At 44.8% G+C, this 26,734-nt stretch overlaps 2 protein-coding genes across 4 annotated transcripts; one reads left to right on the top strand and one right to left on the bottom strand.

Moving 5' to 3' along the window:
* Window positions 1-342: 342 nt before the first annotated feature.
* Window positions 343-13,582, top strand: TRIM40 (tripartite motif containing 40). 2 transcript variants are annotated; one of them, XM_081522950.1, is made up of 5 exons: window positions 343-687; window positions 10,665-10,760; window positions 11,494-11,631; window positions 11,924-11,946; window positions 12,116-13,582. In XM_081522950.1, the coding sequence occupies exons 1-5, from the start codon at window positions 343-345 to the stop codon at window positions 12,357-12,359; spliced, it is 846 nt and encodes a 281-aa protein (XP_081379076.1). In that variant the 3' UTR covers window positions 12,360-13,582. The 2 variants fall into 2 exon arrangements, with proteins under 2 accessions (XP_081379076.1, XP_081379075.1); XM_081522949.1 differs by having other exon boundaries at window positions 11,407-11,631.
* Window positions 13,583-15,200: 1,618 nt separating this feature from the next.
* On the bottom strand, window positions 15,201-24,568 carry TRIM10 (tripartite motif containing 10). Of its 2 annotated transcripts, XM_081517699.1 has the most exons (8): window positions 24,140-24,568; window positions 22,256-22,351; window positions 21,508-21,738; window positions 20,753-20,775; window positions 20,298-20,413; window positions 19,093-19,125; window positions 17,172-17,351; window positions 15,201-16,663 (listed from the first exon to the last, which is right to left on the bottom strand). In XM_081517699.1, the coding sequence occupies exons 1-8, from the start codon at window positions 24,566-24,568 to the stop codon at window positions 16,575-16,577; spliced, it is 1,197 nt and encodes a 398-aa protein (XP_081373825.1). In that variant the 3' UTR covers window positions 15,201-16,574. The 2 variants fall into 2 exon arrangements, with proteins under 2 accessions (XP_081373825.1, XP_081373824.1); XM_081517698.1 differs by having other exon boundaries at window positions 15,201-17,351.
* Window positions 24,569-26,734: the final 2,166 nt, after the last annotated feature.

Here is a 26,734-nt window from a genome sequence, read left to right as displayed (position 1 = left end):
GACTGTTCTAAAGAGGAAACATGATCTTTGAATCACCTACTTCCTCCATGTGTATGAAAAAGAGTGCTTTTATGTCTAGTAAAGACTAGGAAACCAGAGGGTAATGTGAAAGATGACGTATTTCTGGAACTTGTTGCAGAATGGTGATTTCCACGGTCCATGCTACGCTCTGTTGATGGACAGCGGGCAATTGCCTAAACTTGGAGGGCTGAGTTGTGTCCTCTGAGCCTCTCCGGGGCTGCCTGCTCCTTATCTGGACTGTCAAGGGTGGCAGGCCGTCCAAAGTTCCTGTGGGGAAGGAGGCCCTAATAGACGGGACGCTGGCAGTGTGGCGTGGAGGCCATGGGCCCCCTGCGGGAGGACTGCCAGGAAGAGGGCGTCTGCCCCATCTGCCAGGAGTGCCTAAAGGAGGCAGTGCGCACCGACTGCGGCCACTTCTTCTGCCGGGCCTGCCTGGCCCAGCACCTGGAGAAGGCCTCGGCCTCCGGAGTCCGCAGCTGCCCCCTCTGCCGGAAGCCCTGTTCCGAGGGGGTCCTGGGGGCCGGCTATACCTGCGACAGCCACCAGAAGAAGGTGTGCTGGTTCTGTGAGGAGAGCAGACGTCTTCTGTGCATGGAATGCCAGGTGACCCCTGAACACAAGTCTCACTGTGAACTGACCATTGAAAATGCCATCAGCCACTACAAGGTAACGCGAGGTCATCGTCGCTATCCCCCTGCCACCAGCTCCCTGAGTTACTCCTTTCTATTCCCTGTCCTTGATCCCAGGCATGTCACAGAGGTTCAGCAACTGACACTCATCTTTGTTTCTTCTGCTTTATCCTGTTTTGGACCTTTGTCTTCATTTTCCTGTGTATATCTTGCTACTGATATTAAAGTTTCGATGTATTAATAGGAGTCTGAGAGGAGACGCTGTCACGTGACATCAGATTTCTAGGAAGCATGAACTCCTCACACTTCTCATCTGTAGCATGAAGGAGCTGGACTAAATAAGGCAAAACCCTTTTAATATTAAGACTATATGGTTCCCTTGATTGACAGTACTAGAATATTGGCCAGAAACGTAATCAGGTTTTGTTGATGTTTGTTCGCTTAGCCACGGTCCGACTTTTTGGCAACCCCATGGACTGTAGCCCGCCAGGCTCCTCTCTCCATGGGATTCTCCAGGCAAGAACACTGGAGTGGGTTGCCATTTTCTTCTCCAGGAGATCTTCCCAACCCAGGGATCAAACTTACATCTCCTGCTTGGCAGACGAATTCTTTACCACTGAGCCACATATGCTAACAATTATCCTGTAAATATATTGAAACTTGGAAATTAGTACATGATTCTCTCTTTTCCTTCTTCCTTTGTCTTTTTATCCTTCCTTCCTACAGTAACTATTTTTATCCTATTTTTAAAAACTTTTATCATCAAAGTGGTACATTCAGACAACACTGTAATGTATAAAGTCAAAACTAAAAATCTTTCTCCCTGTTTTCCCCCATTCTCAGCCCCTAGAAGTAACCATTGTTAGATTTTTGTGTATAATTCTTTCAAAAAATTATGTGTATGAACACACTGTCTAAAACACAGACATACAAGGATTCTCTACATATCTTTCTGTAACTCATTTTTATCATCTAAAAATACATCTTGGACATTATTTCATTTTCCCATCAGTACCTTTAGATCTTATGAATTCAACAACTGCATGATGTTGAACGTACCATAAATTAGATGGTATTGAGTTATCTATAGGTTACTGTTTTGTTTTGAGATCACAAGAAATGTTGCGATGAGTATCCTTCAGCATTTATTTTAACGGACTTAGAATATCCAAGATATATTTTGATGAGAGAATACGATAGCTTCCAAATTATGATCAGTTTTCCTGTCATCATTTACTACTGAATAACCCATAGTCCCCCAGTGATTTAAATCCCAACTTTATAGTAGGCCGTGGGTGCATATAGACTTGCATATTTTCTTGACCCTATTCTGTTCTATCCTATTTCTGCCTGGATGTAAAACCATTTTTAAAACTGTCCTTTTCCAATGTATTTTAGTGTCAGGTAGGCCTTAGAACCATCAGAATATTCTTACTTTTCAGAATTTTTGTGGATATTTATATATGCCTATTTTGCCAATTAGCTTTAGCATTTTTCAAACCAATCTTCCCCCTCTCCCACTCCCAATTTAGTTTCCATTTGATTGGATGGAAAATTGACATATTTTCACCATGGTGTCTTTCTATCCAATAATAAAGGACGAATTTCCAAAGTCTTCTTTTAGATTCTTGACTTTTTGAACACATTTTGAAACAGAACGAGAAAGTGAGGAGTCCAGATCAAGGGTGACTATGGGAAGGGAGAGAAATAGAAAACCAAAGAGGCCAAGTTCTCTAGTTCTAACATCATTCCCTCCAAGTGTGGGAGAACACAGGAGGGCAGAGGGAGGTCTCCCACCTGCTGATGGGCCAGTGAATATATGAGAAAATTGATTCACTCACTCAATGATTTATTCAGGTCTGTGCTTTGCGTGTGATGTCATGCCAGGCATTGTTGGAACTATAAAGATGATTCATAATCTCTGTCCTCAAGTCTACCTTTAAATTATGACAAGGAACCTAAAGTAAATAAATAACAATATTTGTTTAAGACTTGAGTAAGTTCCTGCAGTGTATCCGTAACTACCATACATGCAATGATACAATGCTGAACAAGTCAGATGCCATCCCTCCTGCCAGGGATTTTCCAAAGAAAGACAGGCAAGAAATCAAACAAATGACAAGTCTTGTATGATCTAGGAAGAAAACAAACAGGAATCAGAGATGGAGAGTAATGGGTGACCCATGTGGTCAGTGAGGGCCTCATGGAGGAGGTGGCACTGGTGCTGAGACCAGGGAAAAGAGAAGGCAGCCAGTGGAAAGACTGGGCAGAAGGGAACACAGATTTGGGAGCCCCAAATCTGGAAATGTCTTGTTGTACTCGAAGAGTTTATAATTAGAGTGTGAATTGACAGCATCTACTGACAGGTTAGAAGTGGGGTGAGGGAATGAAGGGAATCAAAAGATGACTTCATGAGTTTCTAGTGTGAGAAACTAGATGGGTGATGGAAAGATAAGGACTGAGGAGAACAGGTTTGAACAAAACATGAAGTTTTATTTAAGACAAGTCGAGTCCAAGTTGAGACACATCAAAGCAGGATCTTAGATATGCAGCTGGCTAAGAAATCTGAATCTCCAAAGAGAGTCTGGGGTGGTATTCCCAGAACCTAGGACAGGGTGGCATCAGAATAAAAATAATATTTAAGGGAATTCCCTGGCAGTGCAGTGGTTAGGACTCCATCCTAACCCTCCCTGGTCAGGGAACTAAAATCCCCCAAGTCACGCAGAGCAGTCAAAAAAATAAATGAAAGTAAATAAAATAAATTTAAAAGATAATATTTAAAACTAAGGGAGTTGCCGCAGTATCCCCAGGAGAGAGTCTAGGGAGAAAAGAGTTTCCAGGTCAAGGTCCCGAGAAAGGCCATCATGTAGACGTAAGATGGAGGGGGACCCAGTAAGGGAGACTTGGACTGAGCCACTAGCAAGGCTTGAGAAAAGCTAGGGAAGTGGTGTTCCAGATGCTAAGAAAGAAGTGACTGCAGAGTACATTGAATGATGCTGAGCCATCTAGTTAGATGGGTGTCGGCAAAGAAGTGGATGCTGGGCTGGGAGGAGGCACAATCTTTCCATTGAAACGGTGGGGAAGGAAAGAAGGCATCTGCAAGGGGAGGGAGTCTTGCGGTTTGGGAGGTGACTCACGTGTTTGGATTTATTTCCTCAGTAATATGTGAGAAAGAACACCAGCTATGTGGTTAGAGGCAGGGATGTGAAAGGTTTGAAAAGAGCAAAGCTGTGGTAGGTCAAGTTTGGAAAAGTGAACCTATCTATGAGTGAAACCCAGAGGGACTGGAATGCTGCATGGAGCAGCAACTTGATTTTTGAAACTAGGGATTTAGTGTTTTCTGTTTGAAAGTTATTATGCAATTTTGATATTTATTGCTTTTTGGTTTATTTTTAAATGCAGTAGCATCTTCACCAAATAGTAATTTTTGTAACCTGATGTTCTTGCTGACTGTCTTTTCAGAAGGATTTTCTTATGCAATGTTTCTAAGCATTATGGAGAATTCCATGAAATTTTAATTGATATCACACTAAATTTGTTGCCTACATTAAGAATTATTACTTTTATTGACCTACACGGTCTTGACCAATACCAGGATACATTAATATCACTAAGTGTTTTCCTTTATGTTGCTGAATCAGATGTTACATTTCTTGATTTAAATCTCATGTTGAGGGTAGCTATATATTTTATGAGAGTAATTTTTTTTGGCAATTGGTACATTGTAGATCCAAATGAGAGTCTTTGCTGAATTCATATATCCTTTAACTTAATTTACTGACATTTTCTATATGTATGATCATGTGGACATTGTCAGGTTTAGTCATCAATACCATTTCTCCTCATAAAATATAATAGATTATACCTTTCTTATCTTTATTTTGAGACTTGTTCTGTAAGGAGCATGTTTTTTGAAAATTGGTCTTTTTGTTATTTTGGTGACTGTGTAGGGAAAGGTAACTTTTTGCCTTCTAACCACTTTTTCTTTGATGCATGTTGTTAGTAAGCCATTTGAGAGGATTTTCAATGTTGCTAGGTTCTCATGTTTCATCACTACTTACTGCTCTTTGTGGTCGAAATTTTTTTATTGTGAAATCACATTTTAGGATCACAGACTTTAAAAAAGTATTTATTAATTCAAAACAGATCTTGAACCATTGCTTATCTTTCAATTTGTCTTTTTTTTCCTCAAACTCCCTGAGGAATATTTTAGTAAGATAAAATTTGTAGAATTTTGCTTTTTAATTGTAATGAGTACCTAATTCACATAGTATGCACACACTATTATCTTAATGCAAAACTGGATGAATAAATATTTTTTTTAAAAAAGAACTTTACCTTATCCATTTTGAATACTGTAAATGATAGATCTGAATTATCTTTGATTATTTCATGCATTTATCTTTATTGCTGCTATCTTTGCTTCCTTTTATATTTACACAGTGTTCATAGTTGACTATAAACTCTTCATTAAATTCTAAGCTACTCCAGAAGACACGAGTGTGACGTTTTGAACCAGATCTTAGGAACAGGCCTGACTTTGACAGGCAGAAACAAATAGCATTCCTAGCAGACGGAAGTAAAAGAGAGGTGTGGCTGTATGGGCTGTGTTCGGGAAACCAGAAGCACCTCCATTTGGCTCCTGCGAATAACATGGAGAAAGTAGGGAGAGGGAACTCAGAAAATATAGCTGGGTTATGGGGGGGTCTTGGATATTGGGTTAAGGAGTTTGGGCTTATCTTTGACAATAAGAAACTCTTGAAGACAGGAGTAAAACAGACAAAAGACAAAATATGACTGAGATTTCAAGCTGGATGACAGGCAGAATAGTGGGTCCAAGGACAGAAATATGGCAGTCAAGAGTAGTGGATTGCAGAAGAGGGTGGGGAAGAGGAAGATAAGTTTGATTACTCCAGACTGAATTTAATTCCTCCAGACTGAGTCTGAACTGCCAATAGGGCAGTAGAAGATACTTAGGTCTCAGCTAGAAATAGGATTGACTGTTAGGACAAACATCTTTCAGGAAATTATGATAAAATCTGAAGCCTGAAATTAAGGACATAGTTCAGCAAAAGAAACGGGTTAAAGATACAACCTTGCAAAGGTCAAGGAAGGGCAGGGGGTGGGAGGTGGGTAGAGTGGGGTGGGGAGAATCACATCAGAGAAGAGGAACCTGAGAAGAAGGCACCTCCAAAGTTTCTTTCCTGGAGTTCACTGGTGACCTTGGAGAGAGCAGTTTCCAAAGAGTGATAAGAAGCAAAGGCAGATGCTGGGGAGCAAAAGGGCCACGAGGATGTGAAGACAGTGAGAACTGCCTACTCCTTCAAGAAATGTAGTTGTGACACCAGAGAGACTAAATGGAAGGGGTACACGGTGAAGGTTATTTGCTTGTTTCAACTTTGTGAGACCTGAACTTTCATGCTTACACAATTCCCCACCCCACCTGAGCCTCCACCTTCACCAGCGAGGCCCCTGAGTGAAATTCACATGCCCTTCCTTCTGTTTTATTCCTTCTCTGCTGGGAAATGCATGCAGGTAACACCCAGTGACGTGACAAATTTTTAATAATTTCCTAGTGACATCACTGTCTCTTCTGCTTACTGTTTGTTTGCTTGAATGTCCTTGCTGATGTCTCACCCATAGCCCCTTGGCTTTGGTTCCATCCACTGAATCTCAGGGCCAGAAAGAACTTTCAAAGTCATCTTGTCCAACCCCAGCCTCTACCAGTACATCTCCAGTGATGCAGGACACTTCTTTTCCAAAGAGGAAGTGAAGCAAAATGACAGGGAAAAAAAAAGAAAGAAATATCCCCCACGAACAGCCGACAACAACAAAATCCCCTCTCCCCCATTTTTTTTTGACCTGAGTTGAGATGGATTTACTTAGTGAAACACACACTCTTCGGTTAATAGCATACTCTTATCTTTAGTCCGGGCTTCCCTTGTGGCTCAGTTGGTAAAGGATCCACCTCCAGTGTGGGAAACTGGGTTCGATGCCTGGGTTGGGAAGATCTCCTTGAGAAGGGAATAGTTCAGTTCAGTTCAGTCACTCAGTCGTGTCCGACTCTCTGCGACCCCATGAATTGCAGCACGCCAGGCCTCCCTGTCCATCACCAACTCCCGGAGTCTACCCAAACCCATGTTCATCGAGTCGGTGATGCCATCCAACCATCTCATCCTCTGTCGTCCCCTTCTCCTCCTGCCCCTAATCCCACCCAGCATTAGGGTCTTTTCCAATGAGTCAACCCTTCGCATGAGGTGGCCAAAGTATTGGAGTTTCAGCTTCAACATCAGACCTTCCAATGAACACCCAGGATTGATCTCTTTTAGGATGGATTGATTGGATCTCCTTGCAGTCCAAGGGACTCTCAAGAGTCTTCTCCAACACCACAGTTCAAAAGCATCAATTCTTCGGCGCTCAGCTTTCTTCACCGTCCAACTCTCACATCCATACATGACCACTGGAAAAACCATAGCCTTGACTAGACGGACTTTTGTTGGCAAAGTAATGTCTCTGCTTTTAAATATGCTATCTAGGTTGGCCATAACCTTCCTTCCAAGGAGTAAGCGTCTTTTAATTTCATGGCTGCAGTCACCATCAGCAGTGATTCTGGAGCCCAAAAAATAAAGTCTGACACTGGTTCCCCATCTATTTCCCATGGAGTGATGGGATCAGATGCCATGATCTTAGTTTTCCGAATGTTGAGCTTTAAGCCAACTTTTTCACTCTCCTCCTTCACCTTCATCAAGAGGCTCTTTAGTTCTTCTTCACTTTCTGCCATAAGGGTGGTGTCATCCGCATATCTGAGGTTATTGATATTTCTCCCGGCAATCTTGATTCCAGCTTGCATTTCTTCCAGCCCAGCGTGTCTCATGATGTACTCTGCATATAAGTTAAATAAGCAGGGTGACAATATACAGCCTTGACGTACTCCTTTTCCTATTTGGAACCAGTCTGTTGTTCCATGTCCAGTTCTAACTGTTGCTTCCTGACCTGCATACAGGGAATAGTTACCCACTCCAGTATTATGGCCTGGAGAATCCCATGGTCTGTACAGTATTCTGGCCTGGAGAATTCCATGGACTGTATAGTCCATAGGATCACAAAGAGTCAGACATAACTGAGCGACTTTCACTTTCTATCTTTAGTCCACAAATCCCGTTTTTGTTTTCTTTGTTCCATTTAATTTAATCACTGTTCCTCTGTCTTCCATGGGTAACTACTTACTGTTTGTTATATTTTTATTTGTAGACAGTTTGCAAAACACACATTGCTGCACTGTGTGTTTATATATTGAGTTAACAAAATTACATGATGGGACTCATCTATTTCTTTTTTTCCCCCCTCGACTAGGCCTCCTGTGGGATCTTAATTCCTGAGCAGGTATTGAACCTATGCCCTCTGTGGTGGAAGCATGGAGTCTTAACCACTGGACCACCAGGGAAGTCTCTACTTCTTGCTTTCCATTCTACCATGTATTTGAGATCAGTTCACGTTTTGTGGGTCACATGGTCCATTGTTTCTGATAGCTGCGTAGTGTTCCACATCAGGCACCTTCCTCATTTTACCCATCCATTTCACAGGTATGGACTTTACGTGATTCCAACTCTGTTACCACAAACAGTGCTGTAGCGTACACATTATCTTAGAAGCTGAGTGAGGGATTCTCTGGGATTTTTACCCAGAAACGGGACCACTGGATGAGAGAGGGAAGCACACCTAGGTGGCCAAGACCCTCAACAGAATGCTCTCAGTGCACATCTCACGAGCCCGCAGTGTGGTCCTTATGCCCACATACATCCCACGTTCCCCAGGTGTTATCCAGTTGTCTAACTTTTTATTAACCTGATGAGGGTCAAGTAATATTCCATTGTATTAATTTCCATTTCTCTAATCACTGATGAGTTTGGGCATCCCTTCTTCTGTAAATTAATTGTACATATTCTTTCCAAATTTTTCCTTTGGTTTCTTGTCTTCTTATTTATTCCTAGGCTTTCCTTTTATTTATTTATTTATGTATTTATGGCTGCACTGTGCGACTTGTGGGATCTTAGTTCACCAACCAGGGACTGAATCCAGACCCACGGCAGTGAAAGCATTGAATCTCAACCACTGGACTGCCAGGAAATTCCCTGGGCTTTCCTTTGATGTCCTGTATATAATAAGTCTCTTGTTGGTTTTAAACATTGCAGATATTATCTCCTAGTCTGTCATTTCTCTGTTAGTTTTGTCCATAGTGTTGTTATTGAACAGAAATATTTAATTTTTAAGGTCATCAAATTAAATCATTGTCTCATGGTTTGTGCTTTGGGGGTTTTATTTAAGACAATTTTTCCCTATCCCCAGGCCACAAATTTATTCTCTAACATTATTTTCTACTAACTTTATAGTTTTCCTTTCATGCTGTCTTTAATCCATCTAGAGTTCTGGATAGGCATCTGGCTTTATTTTTCTCTGTTGTTGTAAGTCAGTTTCTCCACACCATCTCCTACAGATTTTGTCTCCTCTCTTACTGATCTATATACTACTTTTTATTTTATTTTCCTTCAGTTTTATTGAGATATGATTGACAAACAGTATAAAAGGTTAAGATGTACAGTGTAATGATTTGATGTATATTCATAACAAAATGATTATTACAGTAAGTTTGGTGAACATCCATTATCCCCTATAGATATGAAATTAAAGAAATTAAAAAAAAACTTTATTGTGATCAGAACTCTTAGGATTTACTCTCTTAACCACTTTTATATATAACATACAGCAGTGTTGATTATATTTATCGTGTTGCACCTTCATATCTAGTACTTATTTATCTTATAACTGGAAGCTTGTACCTTTTGACTGCCTTTATCCAATTCACCCTCTTCCTATTCTCTACCTCTGATAACCACAAATCTGATTTCTTTCTTCTGTTTGAAAGTATAATTTTCTTCATTTTGAAAGTATAATTGGCCTGCAATACTATGTTAGCTCCTCTTACACAGCATAGTGATTCAACATTTCTATACATTTCAAAATGATCACCAGGACAAGTTTAGTTACAGTATGTCATTATATAAAGATATGACAGTTACTGACTATATCCTCCACACTGTACATTTCATATCTGTGACTCATTTCTTTGTACTTTTTCTTTTTAAAGTCTTTTGTAAACATGGATCTCTCCCTGAGCTCTCTCTTCTTTCATTTTCTAAATGTTCTTGCCCCAGCACCATACTGTTTTATTACTACAGCTTTGTACGCCCTTTTATCTAGCAGGGCAAACACATTTTATCACCAGTCTAAAAAGGGATGACGAGATTGTTTCCAGAATCTTTCGCTGTCACCCCCACCCTGTATCTTTCTTCCATTTTGAGTCATTAAAAGCTTGTGTTGATATCTACATCAGCTTTGTTTATTTTTACTTTGTACATAGTTTTTCAAAAACCTGAAAGTAAATTTTTTTTAGGGACTGAAATCATTCATTATATCCTTAGTTTCCCGGACACAGTGACCCATCCAGACACTGATTTAAGATTTAGAGAGAGGTCCCGTGCCTTCCTGGGCTGCAGGTTTACCTCTAGTAGAGAATTCTTGTCCATCCCAGCCAGGGTGGGGGAGCGGTACAAGAAGCTTTACATTTCCTCTCTAAGTCAGTTCTTGCTATATTGGCTTCACTTGTTGATGAGAAGTAGTAAGAGTTGTCAGTGATCAGCACAAAACTTTTAGATGTTGGGAGAAAAACACCCTGAAGTCAAAGTAGAAAAGGTTCTGTTACTATCTGTTATTCCTGTGTAGTTAAGGCTTAAAAAAAAACAACAAACTATCTCTTTTCACCATCATCATCCATTAAATAAACTCTTGTATTTCTTCCCCCCAGGATGACACATAGAAAGCCGCCTCTTTTTAGGCAGAATTTTCCTTTAGCCTCATCCTGGGATCAGGACACCCACTGCCCCCCCACCCCCCCATGTGTTCCTTGGGCATCACCCTCACCCATGGTCTGATCATCAGGCATGTCTGTCTCCCTAGGAACGACTCAACCGCAGGGTCAGGAAGCTCAGAAAGGACATCTGTGAACTCCAGCGGCTCAGAACTCAGGAGGAGGAGAGACTGCAGGCGATGAAGGTGGGTTTCTTAGAGTCTCAGGAAGGACTCCAGCCTGACCATCTGTTCTGTCTGGAGCAGCCTGTTGTAGGGGGAGGGCCTGGAGGCTGGAAACATAGGTGCTGGGTTCCATCTTGGGGTTTGTTGGCTGAATGGCTCAGGGCAAGTCAAACCCTCTGAACTTCATGTGGTTTATTTGTTCAATGAAAGCCAGTCTTGCTCCACCTGGTTCAAGGTGAGAATCAGCAACAAGCAGACTATCAGTTGAAAATTACTCCACAAACCATAGGTCTCTTTCTCTGTCTCTGACCGTCTACCTTTCTGTCTCTCTTGCTCACTCCAGTGTAGGGTCTCTCCTCACCTTATGACCCAAGAGAGTTAAAAGGCAGTGGGAGGATATAGCAGAGTCTGTGTGTGTGTGTGTGTGTGAGAGAGAGAAAGAGAGAGAGAGACATGGCACCTGTGGATGTTCACAAGGGTGTTAGGTGGGGAGAAGGTGTCCCTGCATTTTGGAAGAACATGGCTGCCTCTTTAATACCCATGTTACGTAGAGTCAATGTTGTGAAGGGAAGAGGACTGAGAAATCAGCATTCTCACTCAGTGCTCAGAGGCTGAGGGCTAGGTGGAGCCTTCTGACATCAAATCTTACAGAATTCTTTTTCTGGAGTTTCAGGCAGACCGTGGGACCCACAGGCTGGAGGCTGAGCTGGAGCAGCAACCCCAAACCGGAAGACAGCTGGATGCCCCTGCTCAGCGGTGGCCAGACCAGTGGCGGGATGGGGCAGCAGAGCTGTCCAGAATCCCTGGCATCTCCAGGGCATTACTTCAGCTCAGCAGCCTGGTCATTGATCTGGAGAGGATGGCCAAGAAACTGGACACCAGCCTGCTGAAGGTACATATCCTGGGGTGCCTTCCAAAGCCTGGAATTCTCCCGCAACAGCGGGCAGCCTACCTGCAGTATCCCTCTGGGAGGTGTAAGAAGAGACTTCTCTGTGACACATGGTGGTGAGCTGTCCAAGGCTGCCCAATGCTGCTGCAGCAGAGAGGGGTACACGGAAGGGGTGCACCCCTCCAGTCCTCAAGGTGGCAGTCCCGAGTGCCATCCACTAGTGGGGTGGGGAGGGGACTTGGAGGGAACAGGAGCCTGAGAACTGACTGTGACTCTCTCTCTTTCCCTCTTCTAGGATGCCAGTGACCTACTGAACAGGTATGAACTATCCCATATCCCTTCCTACATGTGCTTCCACACACAACCTGGATGTGTATAGGGGCTTTCTCAAGATCAAGGAGCTCCACTGTTCCTTTAACTTGCATCTTCATGCCACATGGACAGTGGAAGAGTCAACAGAATATACTGACGGATTTTTTGTTTCTAGGAGTGCTCCAGAGCAATTAGAGGCTATTTATCTCAACTTAGAGAAAAGAATCAACGAGTCACTTGTCCAGCCATCCTCAGGGGCTCTGACCTGTTCATCCCTGGGCCATCTCATCTCAGACTCACCTCAGCCTCCTGGCTCTCCTTCCCCCAACCTGTCCAGACTCCCATTAGGTCTGCCCGGTGGCCCCTCAGACCTGCCATCTCCTGAACATGACCTCCATTCCTCGTCACCAGAGCTGTGACCTGATGCCTGACCCTCGGACCCCTGGACAATAGTCATAACCTCTCTCCTGAACTAGGCTTGTACTCTGGCTCCCACTGCAGAGGTCAGGATCCAAGACCTCCGTTTTCCTGTGAACTGATGGTAGCACCCATCTCTCACCATCTCATATTGAAATGGGAGCATCCAGACATCTGGATGGTACGAGCTCACAATGCTGAGGCCACCTCTGCATGTGGAGCCCGCACATCTGTTGGAAGGAACATTCCTTCTGAGCTCCTGTAGCACCTGGTATCTGTACCACTCGCCTGGCACTTTTATTATTTTTGTGATGGACAGACTCTACCGTGACCTGTCATAATTCTACCTTCATAGTGTTAATACCCTTGTGTGATCTCCTTTCCCTGAGTGTGAGCAGAACCTGTGACTTGCTTCTAATCAATGGACTATGGCCAAGGGGACGGGCAGGCACTTCACGGACTGCATTACACAAATGGGACGCTTCCTTGCTAACACGCTCACTCTTGAGATTCTCCTTGCTGGATTGATGATGTGAGTGGCTCTGCAGCCAGCAGGCAGCCTCTAGGAGTTGGGAGCAGCCTCCAGCTTTCAGCCAACAGGAAGCAGAGGCCCTCAGTCTTGCAGCTGCAAGAAAATTAATTCTGCCACCTGCCTAAATGAACTTGGAAGTGGATTTTTCCCCAGTCGAGCCTCCAGAGGAGAACCCAGGCCACTTGACACTTTGATTGCAGCCTCTTTAGACCCTAAGCAGAGAACCCAAACTTCTGATCCACAGAAACTGTGAGGTAATAAATGTCATAGAAACTGTGATATAATAAATACAGATCAATGAATAGTATCTTTGTATATTAATTATTTGTGCATCACTTCTTTGGGTGAGTAATAACAGTTACCCAACCCGCATCCTTCTCACCTGTCTGATGTATAAAATGGGACTATTTTTTAAAATGTGACTATTAATAATACCTACCTCATAGGGTTGTTGTGATCATTAAATGAATTAATATATAAAAAAATATTTATTTACAGTGACTGGTCAGAGTGAGCTCTATATGTGTTCGTTATTATTATTAACATTTTTTGAATCTTCAGTTCTTTCTTTGGGAACTACTTGTGTCCCCCCCCACTACCCTCACCATAGCTTCCTATGAAGCTTGGTTAGTAATGGAAAAGCCCCATTTTCCTTGTTTACATATCTGATCTTATAATAAACTTTCCTATTATTTGAACTAACTTGAGTGAGTTGCCATTCCTTTTAATAGAAAGAGCTGCTACAGTGTAAGCTGTGAAAAAATCATGTAAACAAGTGGATGTCCCAACAAGTGTGCACAATCCTTTGGGGTGTTGGAGAGGGTGATGGGGAGCTTGGGACTCTGGACTCCAGCACTTCCCAGAGGAGGGAACCTTGAGACCAGACTGTGACAAGCAGATCGTGGAGGCTCATGGAGCTACCTTATCTTGAATTCACCGTGTTTTAGGATCGATCCACTTCCTCTGCACTGAGTCCACACTCCTAACAAACGAACTTCAATTACCCCGCAAGTGCTGATAGACCAACACGAGTATTTTCGCTCACTAGCAGTTTTATTTCTCAGTGTAAGAAATATGAATTGTCTTTCTGAATCCAAGTCCCTTGTTCGGAACATGCCCAATAATAAAATATTCACACCTACCGGGGGACCCATTTCTGAACAAGGTAGCCCAGTAGCTAAAGCTCTTGAGTCTGACATAGATCAAAATCCTGGGTGCATGATTTTGGCTGAGCAAGTAGCCAAAATTCACCAGTTTTTATAATTTTAAAATGTAGATAATAATAGGAGCTATCTGGCAGGGTTACTAAGATTAAGTGAAATAATACATGTAAAGTTCTCCAACAGGCCAGGATCTCTCTTTAAGTTCTAATGTATTTTTTTAATATATATATATATTATTATTGTTAATTGGAGGATAATTGCTTTACAATGCTATCTTGTGTAGGCTGGGGTCTTCATACACATTTACCCTAGAGGCTAATAGTCATTCTTAAAAATGCAACTAAAATCAGTGAAAAATAAACAGAAAAAGACAATCCACTTTTTGGTGGAATCTCAGGTCTGGGGACTTGGGATATGCTTTACCACTATATAAGGACTTGCATATGCCTTTTTTTTTTTTTTTGACTACACATTTTATATGAAATACTGAACACTTCTAGAAAAAGCAATTATACCTTCACTTTCCAATTCCTTGCTCCTGGTCTCCCCATGTTTTCTACTTGCTAAACTGAGGGCTTCCCTCATAGCTCAGTCTGTAAAGAATCTGCCTGCAATGCAGGAGACCCGGGTTCGATTCCTGGGTTGGGAAGATCCCCTGGAGAAGACATGGCAACCCACTCCAGTATTCTTGCCTGGAGAATCCCATGGACAGAGGAGCCTGGCGGGCTACAGCCCATGGGGTCGCAAGAGTAGAACACAACTTAGCAACTAAACCACCACTAAACTGAGGATAAACAACAGGGAATTCCCTGGCAGTCCTGTGATTAGGATGCCAGCTTTCACTGCCGTGGGCCTGGGTTCAATCCCTGGTTGGAGAACGAAGACCCTATAAGCCTTTTGGCCAAAAGAGGAAAATGAGGAGAGGATAAATAACAGAACTTTGGGGGTGACTTCTAAGCCTGGGCCTCAATACACTGTGCCCATCTCCCCTTAGAGTTTCCACCTGGATGGTTCACTCCTCCCAGAGGCCCCAGTGGGGAGATGATAGAACGTTTTACTTTATGTCTGAGCAGATTCAACAGAGACAGTATTAAAGTGAAGGGTATGTTTAAGCCGAATAAATGACACCACCACCAAGAACTAGAAAATAAAATAGAAGACAATGCTTTTATTGTACACAGGATTTAAACTTCCTTGGAATGACAGAAATCATCTTACAAACTCAAGGCAGCCACGTGTTAGTTCTTGTCCCTGAACCAGCACCAGGCAGGCGGGCTTCTAGAGTCAACACTCAGCTTCTTCACACCACGTCAGCCACAGCTTCTGCCAATACAATCTCTCCCCTACAAGGTCTCTACCCTAATCCACACATCTTTACAAAGTCCTGATTCTCTCCCTTCTTTTGCCCAGTCCCTCAGATGACACTTCTTATCCAGCCCTGGAGCAGTCCCAGTGCTTTGGGCTACAAGTCACGGGTTCCCCCTCTGTAACTCTATCTGGGCAATTCACCCCCTGCTCCATCTGAGATTCCTTCCTCAGTATAAAGCTTATTATGGTGCTATCTCTTCCCACAGCTGAGATATTTGGGACTCATTCCTGTTCACCATCTTATTCCTTTCGTCTCATTTCTCAATGTCAGATGGTGATCAACAGATCCGGAAGAGGATTTTCCTGATTTTCCAGGGGGTGAATGTGGACCTCAGGTTGTGGCTTATGTCCATAACTTCCCTGACCCCTTCCCACTAAGGCCCTGCATTTTCATCTCAGCCAGAAGAAGGCATTGAGTGGTGTCAGGGGTAGGTGTCATGAGCAATCAGCTCATGAGGACAGTGCAAATGACCCACTGTCCCATGGGTCACAGATCATCCATCCACTTCTCTGCCACCCCTTCTCCCTAAGATGCTTTTCCCCCTTTTTTTCCTCATTCACTATAATCATCTTTTGTTTTTATTTCTTTCTTTATTTTTGTCCACACCCTGAGGCATGTGGGATCTTAGTTTGCTGACCAGGAATCAAACCCACATCCCCTGCATTGGAAGCATGGAGTCTTAACCACTTAACCATGGGAGTCCCACTCTACTCATCTTTTAGACTCCCCCTTTCTAGAAAGCCATCCCTGACTCACCTCCTGCCTCCTAATGGATTATACCCTTCCTCTGGGCTGTCCTAGTGCCCAGATCAGACTTTATCACAACACTGTGCTCTCATTTCCTCCTTATGTCTTTGTCTGTTCTCATGACCTCCTTCATATACAGGACAAGTTTTGTGGGGGTTTTTGTTTGTTTGTTTGTTTGTTTGTTTCTTTTTCCTTTCACGTCACCAGTGGCTACCATGCTGCTTGGCTCATAATTAGCACACAACAAATATTTCCTAAGGATATGAGCAGATGAACTCTAATATTTTAGGGGAGAAAACAAGATGAAGAGAGGTGAGATGCCTAGCTTAAGATCATATAATTAGTTGATTACAAGGCTGGGTCTAGAACGCAAGTCTTCCTGGCTCAAATCCGGTATTCCTTCCTCTTACACAGCTACTTCTGTGCCTGGTGGGGATGGTGGTGAGGAGGGCTGGCAGTGGTCTGAGTCCCATCCTCCCGGCATTGAGGAAAGGGCTTGATCAGAAGACTGAAATTCATCCCACCTTGTCCCTCTCCAAAGTCCCGACTCTATCACATCATCTAAAGCAGTCATTACTCTTTCAAATCTCAGGTGACCCAGCCAGGGTCAAGTCCTTAGGTCCTCTCTTTGAGCCCTGAGCTTAGGACAGGGTAGCTGCACCCTCTTGGGAGCTCAGGGAGAACTTGGATCCTCGGCCCCAGAGCCCAAAGAAGGGAAAGACCTTCTGGGTGAAGGAGGCAGTGAAGGTGTAAATGGGTTCCTGGGTGACGGCGTTGGCAAAGGTCACCCAGCCCACCTCGTAGTCGATGGACACCCGCACCTGCTGGGGCTGCTCCTCCAGGGTCAGGCGGGTGGGGAAGGAGCTCAGGGCCGAGACGAAGCCCCAAGCCAGCCTCACCGCCCACACCCCCTCCTCTGGCCGCATCCGAAGCTCCCCCTTCCGGCGGATGTCCTTACTGACCACACCCAGGGTGCAGCTGCCCCCATGAGCCAAGTCCACACTCACCACCCACGTGTGTCTCCCCCCTGTGAAGCCACCATGGGCCAGGACACAGGTGGCCCGGTCAAAACGCTGAGGGTTGTCCGGCGACTTCTGCCACTTGTAGGAGAAACGAGCCTGCTGGTAGTCCTCGGACAGCAGGAGCTTGGGGTGGGAAGTCTGGGGGTCTAGAGAGATGTGCGCTGTGGGGAAAACAAAAGGGACGCAGATGTCAGCAGACCCGCTATCACCTTCAAGAAAGGTCTAAACACTTCCCTTGGCATTCACATTAGCATTACTCCCAACAACGTGTAGAGTGCCTATAAACACAGGAAGCATGGGTATCTCCTGGGAACTTGTTAGTGACACTCTCAAGCTCCACCCCAGACCACTTGAGATGGAATCTTCATTTTAGCACAATCCGTAAGTGATTCCTAAACCTGTTAACCTGCTTCAGAGGATGTGTTCAGTTCAGTCGCTCAGTCATGTCCGACTCTTTCCTGCAACCCCATGGACTGCAGCATGCCAGGCTTCCCTGTCCATCACCAACTTCTGGAGCCAACTCAAACCCATGTCTATCGCGTCAGTGATGCCATCCAACCATCTCATCCTCTGTTGTCCCCTTCTCCTCCTGCCTTCAATTTTTCCCAGCATCAGGATCTTTTCCAATGAGTCAGCTCTTTGCATCAGGTGACCAAAGTATTGGAGTTTCAGCTTCAGCATCAGTCCTTCCAATGAACACCCAGGACTGATCTCCTTTAGGATGGACTGGTTGGATCTCCTTGCAGTCCAAGGGACTCTCAAGAGTCTTCTCCAACACCACAGTCCAAAAGCATCAATTCTTCGGCGCTCAGCTTTCTTTATAGTCCAACTCTCACATCCATACATGACTACTGAAAAAACCACAGCTTTGACTAGACTGACCTTTGTTGGTAAAGTAATGTCTCTGCTTTTTAATATGCTGTCTATGTTGGTCACAGCATTAGTTAGTTGGTTAGCGTGTTAGTTTGGACATGCGGGCTCTCAACTGGTTCTCTGTGGTCCCCTGAAAATCACTTCTGCCACCTGCAAACTGGCTGATGCCCAGAGCTGTGCGTGCCTGCTCTCATCTCCTCCTCTGCTGACACATCACGTCCTACCCCTCCTGTATCTCAGAGGGCGAGGACATCCCTCCTCCCCCCAGTCCAAACTTCATGATCACTCCCTGGGTGCATATGACTCATATACCCAGTCTTCTTTGCTTCTGTCAGGCTCCCTGACTCACCCACGGGGTATTCATTCTGCCTCAGTAATTCTACAACCAGGCTGTCTGAGGACCACTTTTTGACACCAAAACTTCTGCAGACTTTTGCATAGTGTTACTTTTAGTATCATAAGTTGAGACAAATACGTGAATTCTGATATGTCCATGAATTAGAGTTGCTTCCAAGAACCCCATGACTTCCCAGCATCCTTGACTAATAGACTGGGAACAATGGCCTTGAGAGGGGTCCAGTCTTTATTCTTCTCCTGCCCACAGGTTGCACTCCTATCATCCATGAAACAACACCCTAGAGAGAGTGGGGATCCTGACAATTCTAAGAATGTGATTCTAAATCCAGATCAAAGTTCCCCTCACCCAGGAAGCCCTTCCCGATAGACCTTGGTCCAGGCTGATTTAATCTTTCATTCTCATCAAGTACAGATCAGAACCTGAACTTCCTGTCAGGTATGTGGTATGAGTGTGTGAGTCTTCCTTCTTCATAGTTCTCCTGCAATCTTTATAAAGGCACTGACATGTATCACTGCCACGTGTGACATTATGTGTGTATGTACATTTATTAATATATATATGATATACATGTATTTGACTATTACATTGCCCAGTGTGGAACCCGGCAAAATTATCCATCCTTTTCAACTTTAGATTCCTCACTCCCTCCCATCCTGACAGAGGCTACTTACCTGGCTCATAATCCAACTCAAAGCTGAGTTTTTCTGTAAAGAGGAAGTAAAACAAGATGTGATTTCATTAGTCTTACAAAACCACAGAATATTTACTGATGAGGAAACTGAGGCCCCAGGAAGAGAAGAGACGAAGAGAAGAATGGAAGGTGGAACCCTCTAGATCAGTGGTTCTGAACTTGAACTTGCATCAGAGCCCCTGGAGCACTTGTTTTTGATTCAAGTGGCCCAGGGTGGGGCCAAGATTTGCATTTCTGGCAAGTTCCCAGGGCATGCTGATGCAGGCTGGGACTTCATTTTGAGCCTCACTGTCTAGCTCTGAGCAGGCAGAGACCATGTTTACCTTCAGTGCCTCATACAGAGCCCAGGACATAGTAAATGCTCAAGAAACATCTACTTAATGAACAGATAAGTGGGATAATTTGTTTCTCATTCTGCTTGGAAATAATTTAGGGGAGAGTCAAAGGTCAGCCTTTGAAGAGAGTAAAATTTCCTTCTCTGCTAGGCCACTTACTTGCAGGAAGTGGACTTAGGGGAAAACTCTTCTAAAGTGACATTTTTTGTGGGCAAGTCATGTAGAACTAGTTGGCATCATTCATGATGTCATGTGGGACGAGGGGGAGGTGTTGGCAGCAAGCCACATTTCTGACTCTCATTTCAAACCCTCCACGCCCTCATCTATCATAAATCCCTGTCCCGGAAAAGGGGGTCATGGTCCCCACATGGGCAGTTCAACCCTGAGAACCAGGCTAATGGGGTGGCGGATGGGGGAAAGCCAGAGAAAGGAGGAAGGGAAGTCAGCTACCACAGGGCACAGAAAAATACTCTCAGTGGTTATTAATTAACAATGTTCATCATCAAAAACTCATCATATATTACAAATGCCCCTGTGACTTTTTAAAATTATTGACAGTGACCAATTTTGTTAATCATTATCTCACATGTCACTTCATGACAAGCGATCAGATCGGTTTCATTATTTTTCAAAATAGTTAAAATTTTCTAGAAATCTTCAGCTTTATTATCTCACTTCGTTGTTGCGTTATTCTGAAAGCAGATTTTATAAAGACCAGCAAATAAGGAAAACAAGGCAATGGAAAGGCTTGAGCCTTGTCAAAAGTCACACAAGCATAGGGAAGCAGGGCATGGAGGCCATTCGTAAGCCCAGGCTTCATGGCCACCTGTGCTCCATGGGGTCCTCTTACCCAGAAACATCTTCATCTCCCTCCGCAGCGGGAAGGCTTGCTGGGGGAAGTCCCGAATCCTCTGGCCCAGCTCCAGAGATATAGCCACTGGTTTCCGGCACCTTCTGGTTTCACATCTAGGGGCACAGAAATGGCGGGGTCTGGGATTTATCCTCCTTAGTGATGTCTCCAGACTTAGTTGGTCATCTTCTTCTAACTGAGCTTGGAGATGCCAGTCCCCATGGGCAGACATCATTCCTCCAGGATGAGCCCCCTTCCTGCCCTCACTGCCCACTCTCGGGTTAATGCCATGCTGGCTGTGTATCTACGGTTGTATGTGGAAATGCACTTGAGGACGTGAAAGTTCACATGTGAGTTTATATCTGTAATGTGAGAACATATGTTTGTCTGGCAATAACCAGGCATGTGCTGCCTGTCTGTTTATGTATGTGGGGAAAGAGAAGAGACAAACTTACCTTATTAGAGTGCTTCTGATATCCTAGGAGCAAGAGAGAAAGCAGAGATTTGGTTTCCACTTCTCCTTCCCACAAGAAAAGACAAAAATACCATATTCTCAGCCCTAGATAGAAAAAAGACACCAGATCCATGGAGTCACAGCATTTTAGGGTTTATGAGGCTTCAGGGATCTTGGAGCCCAAGTCCCTTATTTTATAAGATGCAGACAGTGAAGTGAACTGGCCCTCGGAGGCAAAGACAAGCCCCATCCCAAGGTCACCTGCTTCTCAGTCCCAAATATGTCCCCCTAAGTCATGCTGCCTTTGTGATGCTGTATTGGGACCCCAGTATCTCTCCTCCAGTGAGACAAAGTGAAATAGACTAAAAAGAACTTCCTGATGGGGGAGGGGGGTGGTGGTGACACAGAGAGTGGTTTGCCTTGAAAACAGCACCTGACATTTGTTTGCATAGTGCTTGATACTTTTCAAAGTGCTACTTTCACTTGCATTTTACTGTGGGATCCTCACAAACAAATTAAGTACTTGTGAGATAAATCTGAATGGATGGTAGGATGAAGAGACCACAATCAGGGAGCAAAGTGACCAGGGAGCTCTGGGGGAAGCAAGGACTCTTAGAAATCAGAACTTCTGGTCCAGTGACCCATCTTTCACTTGGGGTACAAAGATGTGTGAGTGAAGAAGAGATGGCTCAGATGGTAAAGATGCCACAAAGCATAGGCGAGCACAGGTGGGTGGGGGCAGGGCTCAGGGCTCACCGTCAGGAGCTCCCTCGCCGGCCTCTCCTTCTTCTCCTCCAGTTCCTCAATGAGGGTGTTGAACCGGCTGATTTCCCCAGAGACCAGGACATCAAACTCATCCCGATGCTTCAGGATGTCCTCATCCAGCTTCTCCAGCTCGGCTAGCAGGATGCTCTGCTGCTCTTCCAGGAACTGGCTCAGATGTGCAAACTCAGAAATCACCTTTTGTTTCTTGGTGGCCACCTGAGTCTGAGAGGGCAGGAGAAGAAAGAGGCCGGGAAGTTATTCCTCCTCTTCTTCCCCTTCCTTTTCCTTCTTTTTCCTTAATTCACTCCCGCCTCCCTCCTGGCCCAGATCCACATCTTCCAAGCTTTGGTGGTAAAGTCAGAGCCCCCTGTCTCCAGGTCCCCGGACAGACTTGGAACCAAGGTGTGGTTTCCTTTCCACCTGCCCTGCCATTGCTGGGAGGAGATACAGGGAGGGGGTGAGGACACCCTACATCCTGCCGTTTACCAAGTGCACACAATGTGAGTGTCACTAAGGGACAGTCGTTACAGCAATTCAGTGAGATAGTGATGATTTTTAATCTTCACTTCACAGAAAAATAAACTGAGCAGAGAGAGCTGTTTGAGGTCATAGAGCTAATTTGTTTCAGGATTCAAACTCAGAAGGACTTCAAAGCCCCTATATGTGATGTTGCCTTGGTTTCAGATAGGCACTGGAGCCAGAGGAAGGCAAGAGGGCCAGGGAAGGGATGATGACCTACCAAGAGGACTTGTATCCTTCGATTTTCCCTTGACTGAATTTCTTGAATCTCCTCTCTCTCTTTTCTTAGACACTCAAGACACTTCTGTATTTGTTCCTGGAAAGAAGGGGCATAAAATATCTAAGATGGAGGTGGGGAAGGGATAAATTAGAAGTTTGGGATTAACAGATACAAGCTACCATATGTAAATACACAACAAGGGCCTACTGTACAGCAAAGGGAACTCAGTTCAATACCTTGTAATAAACTCTAATGGAAAAGAGTCTGAAAAAATACAAATCACTTTGCTGTACACTAGAAACTAATACAAAGCTGTAAATCAACTATACTCCAATTAATTTTTTAAAAATATTTAAGATAGGAACAATGATTTGTTAAGAGCTGTCATCTCTGTCTCCTGGAATAGAGTGACCCAATGGAAGGAGTTGGGTCTCAGCTGACAAAGCCTGGGCTGTTATTGTCCTTAACAGCTGACTCTCTTTGGATTTTTTTCCTCTTGTTTGGCCCTCCAAGAATTTTGATCAGGGCTTTTCCCCTTTAACCTGTGCTATTATAGGCTATGATTCCATGTTCCCACCTGAGCCTTCCTGTTATCAGGCTGTGTGAGCGCGTGTGCTCAGTCGCTTCAGTCGTGTCTTACTCTTTGCAAACTTATGGACATAGCCCTCCAGGGTCCTCAGTACATGGGATTCTCCAGACAAGAATACTGGAGTAGGTTGCCATGCCCTCCTGCAGGGAATCTTCCCAACCTTGGGATTGAACCCTCGTCTCCTGTATCTCCTGCATTCAGGCAGACTGTTTACTGCTGAGCCACCAGGGAAGCCTTGTCATCAGGCTAAGCACACTCTAATTTCTTTTGCCTTTAATAAATGGTATCTAGGCTCTGTCCTGAGTTTGATATACCCTTCTTTGAAATTATCCCAACTTTCTCACATCTCCCAAAAAGAACACCTCCAAACAACCTCTGTTATGAATGGAATCAACTTTCTGGGTATGATCTGGAGGGAACAAGAAACATGGATAATGCAAAAAATAATCAATGACTTGTTTTAAAAACTGCTTGCTCTTGCGGACTTCCCTGGTGGTCCAGCGGTTAAGACTTCATGCTTCCACTGCAGGGGGCACAGAGTCGATCCCTGATTGGTGAACTATTAATAAGATCCCACAGGCCACATGATGTGGCCAAAACACCCTCCCAAAACAAGCAAACAAAAAATTTCTTGCTCTACAGTAGAGATAGGAACAGGTATACACATATAAATGGCCATAAAAGTACACTGCAAAATGTATTTAGAACTCTTACCAATGCATGCTAATTAACTAACTGACACATATACACAGACACCCACTTGTAATAAAACAAGATGCATAAACAACTAAAACCAGCATACAATCATTTAATGACAGATAAAATTACACACTGTATGTATCTACCCAACCTGCATATATGTAAACACTAATCTACTGACAAACATGAGCACTCAGTTACACATACACACTCAAATTGTCAGATCCCCCCAAACACACTGCATCCACTGGGAAACGTGCAAACATTAATACTAATACACACTATGCAATCACTTCCTCAAGTGCAAGCCCAGACATCCTCAGACACACCTGACTGATCCAGGGCCCAGACGCACATGCTCGTGTTCTGGTGACTCACTCATTCAACATGTATTTGTTGAGCTGTTATGTGTTGGCCATAAGGAAACAATATGGGACATACTTAAAACACAGACACATGACCTTGCATACCTGGGTCTATTGCCTGGGTGATGATAAAATAGAGAGTGGCCCAAATTATCCACCCCTCCGCTCTGCTTCTTTCAGTCTAGTCCCATCTGAGACCCACCCCCGGAAACCTCTGTTTCCCCTTCGTACCCGGTAGGGCCCCGCTGCATCCTCCAGGAAGCGCACGGTGTGGGCGCGGTGCTCCCAGGCCTCCCGGCACACCACGCACAGCTGCATCTCATCGTCCTCGCAGAAGTAGTAGACCTTCTCCCCGTGCTCGGGGCAGACGTCCTCCTCCTCTGAGTCCATCTGGGACACCAGCTTGAGACGCTCGATGTTCTCCACCACGTTGGCCAGCTGCCAGTTGGGCCGGAAGTTCCCTGGGCGGAAAGGCTCCTTGCAGAGTGGGCAGGTCGGGGGCTCCTCGGGGTCCGGGCTGGCGATCTCCAGGTAGCGAGTGAGGCAGACGCGGCAGAAGTTGTGGCCACAGTCGATGGTGACCGGTTCTCTGAGGGTCCCTTGGCAGACGGGGCAGTTGACCTCATCTGCCAGGCTGGTCACAGAAGCAGCTGAGGCCATGGTGCTGCTGCTGCTTGTGACCTTCAAGGTCACCCTCTCGGCTCGGCTTGGGGGGCAGGGCTGGGAGAACAATGAGGACACACGGCACACACTCACACACCCATGTGCACACACAGCCAGACACAGGGGCGTCCTACATACCCAGTGACAGCCTCATGGCCACACACATACACACCTACACTTGCACACAAGAGCAAGGCACCCACTTGCATCTCTGGCAGCCAGGGTTCTGCTTCCCCCTCCCAAAGGAACAGACACACACCTCCAATGGCAGAGACAGAGAAATAGCAGAGGAGGGGGACAAGAAGGGGTGACAGCCTCCCAGAGATGACCTCAATCACTCTCCCAGCTGGTGCCCATGACCAGCAGGTTGTTGCTTCGTCCCGTCCATCCAGAGACACTTGCGGTAGAAGGAAAGTGATCGTATCTTAACCACCCACGGGTGGAAGAGCCTGTTCTTCTTTGGGGAGCAGGAGGGAGACTGGGTCACAGGGCGGTGATGCCACCCAGCCTCCTTGCAGTATGACCAGCTGTCTCCAGGGAGATTGAAGGTATCAGCCAACCCAGGGAAGTGTGGGGACCCAGATAAGAGTGTTGTGCCTGGGGCAAGGGCGGTGGATCAGGGCACAAGCAACTTCACCAGTGATGCTCCAACTGGCCTGCCATCGGCTGCCCAAGGGGTTGGAATGTACTCTGTGTGGGGGAGGAGAAAGAAAAATAACACCAGCCAGCGTTTATTTACGATAAACATATTCCTCATACTGACATAAGCAGTTTAAACATGCCATCTTATTTATACCTCCAGTCTGCTCTGTAACATCAGTGCTATTAGGATATTAGCTGGGCTCAGCCGGGTTACTCAGCTTGCTCAAGGCACACAGGTAGGGAGGTGAGAGGCCATAATTTGCACTCAGATTTGTGAGTCTCAGAGCCATGCTGTCCAATAGAAATACCACGTGAGCCACACATGCAATTTTAAGTTCCAGTAGCCATATTTTTTTATAAGTGAAACTAATAGTTGTTGTTGTTCTGTCACTCAGTCATGTCTGACTCTTTGTGACCCCATAGACTGCGGCATGCCAGGCCTCCCTATCCCTCACCCAAGTTTGGGTGTTTGCCCAAGTTCGTTTTCATTGCATCAGTGATGCCGTCCAGCCATCTCATCCTCTGACGCCTTCTTCTCCTTCTTGCCCTCTATCTTTCCCAGCACTAGGGACTTTTCTAATGAGTCACCTGTTCGCATCAGATGACCAAAATACTGGAGCTTCAGCTTCAGTATCAGTTCTTTCAGTGAATATTCAGGGTTGATCTCTGTTAAGATTGACTGGTTTGATCTCCTTGCTGCCCAAGGGACTTAAAGGAGTCTTCTCCAGCACCACAGTTCAAAGGCATCAATTCTTTGGCGTTCTGCCTTTATAATGGTCCAACTCTCACAACTGTACGTGACCACTGGAAAGACCATAGGTTTGACTATACAGACCTTTGTCGGCAGAGTAATGCCTCTGCTTTTCAATACACTGACTAGGTTTGTCATCACTTTCCTGCCAAGAAGCAATCATCTTCTGATTTCAAGGCTGCAGTCACCATCCACAGTGATTTTGGAGCCCAAGAGGAAATCTGTCACTTCTTCCACCTTTTCCCTTTCCATTTGCCATGCAGTAATGGTGCCGGATGCCATGATCTTAGTTTTTTTAATATTTAGTCTTAAGTCAGCTCTTCCGCTCTTCTCCCTCATCCCCATCAAGAGGCTCTTTAGTTCCCCTTCGCTTTCTGCCATTAGAGTGCTGTCATCCGCATATCTGAGGTTGTTGATGTTTCTCCTGCCTATCTTGATTCCATTGCTTATAACTCATCCAGCCTAGCGGTTCTCATGATGTGCTCGGCATATAGATTAAACAAGCAGGGTGACAGGAAACTAATATTTAGCCCCACATATTACCAATGTGTGTAATCGGTAGAAAAAATTAGTCATGAGACATTTTACATTCCTTTTATTTGGTGCTAAAGTCTTTGAAGGGGCTTCGCTGGTGGCTCAGTGGTAAAGAATCCACCTGCCAATGCGGGAGACATGGGTTCCATCCCTGGGTCGTGAAATCCCCTGGAGAAGGACATGGTAACCCACTCTAGCGTTCTTGCCTGGAGAATTCCATGGACAGAGGAGCCTGG

Source organism: Giraffa tippelskirchi, chromosome 8 (genome assembly GCF_054371585.1).
Source record: "Giraffa tippelskirchi isolate mGirTip1 chromosome 8, T2T-mGirTip1v1.2.pri, whole genome shotgun sequence".
NCBI classification, from domain to species: Eukaryota; Metazoa; Chordata; class Mammalia; order Artiodactyla; family Giraffidae; genus Giraffa; species Giraffa tippelskirchi.
The sequence above is the reverse complement of the archived record's forward strand: the minus strand, read 5'-3'. Positions and strand labels throughout refer to the sequence as shown.

Excerpts from the sequence above, each read along its gene's own strand:
- TRIM40 (XM_081522949.1), top strand. The coding sequence starts at position 343 with ATGGGCCCCCTGCGGGAGGACTGCCAGGAAGAGGGCGTCTGCCCCATC. Across the intron at positions 11,632-11,923 it reads TGGACACCAGCCTGCTGAAG|GATGCCAGTGACCTACTGAA; the intron begins GTACATATCCTG and ends TCCCTCTTCTAG. Across the intron at positions 11,947-12,115 it reads GCCAGTGACCTACTGAACAG|GAGTGCTCCAGAGCAATTAG; the intron begins GTATGAACTATC and ends TTTTGTTTCTAG.
- TRIM10 (XM_081517698.1), bottom strand. The coding sequence starts at position 24,568 with ATGGCCTCAGCTGCTTCTGTGACCAGCCTGGCAGATGAGGTCAACTGC. Across the intron at positions 20,776-21,507 it reads CGGCGAGGGAGCTCCTGACG|GATATCAGAAGCACTCTAAT; the intron begins GTGAGCCCTGAG and ends TCTTGCTCCTAG. Across the intron at positions 17,352-19,092 it reads TGAGTTGGATTATGAGCCAG|CGCACATCTCTCTAGACCCC; the intron begins GTAAGTAGCCTC and ends TTTTCCCCACAG.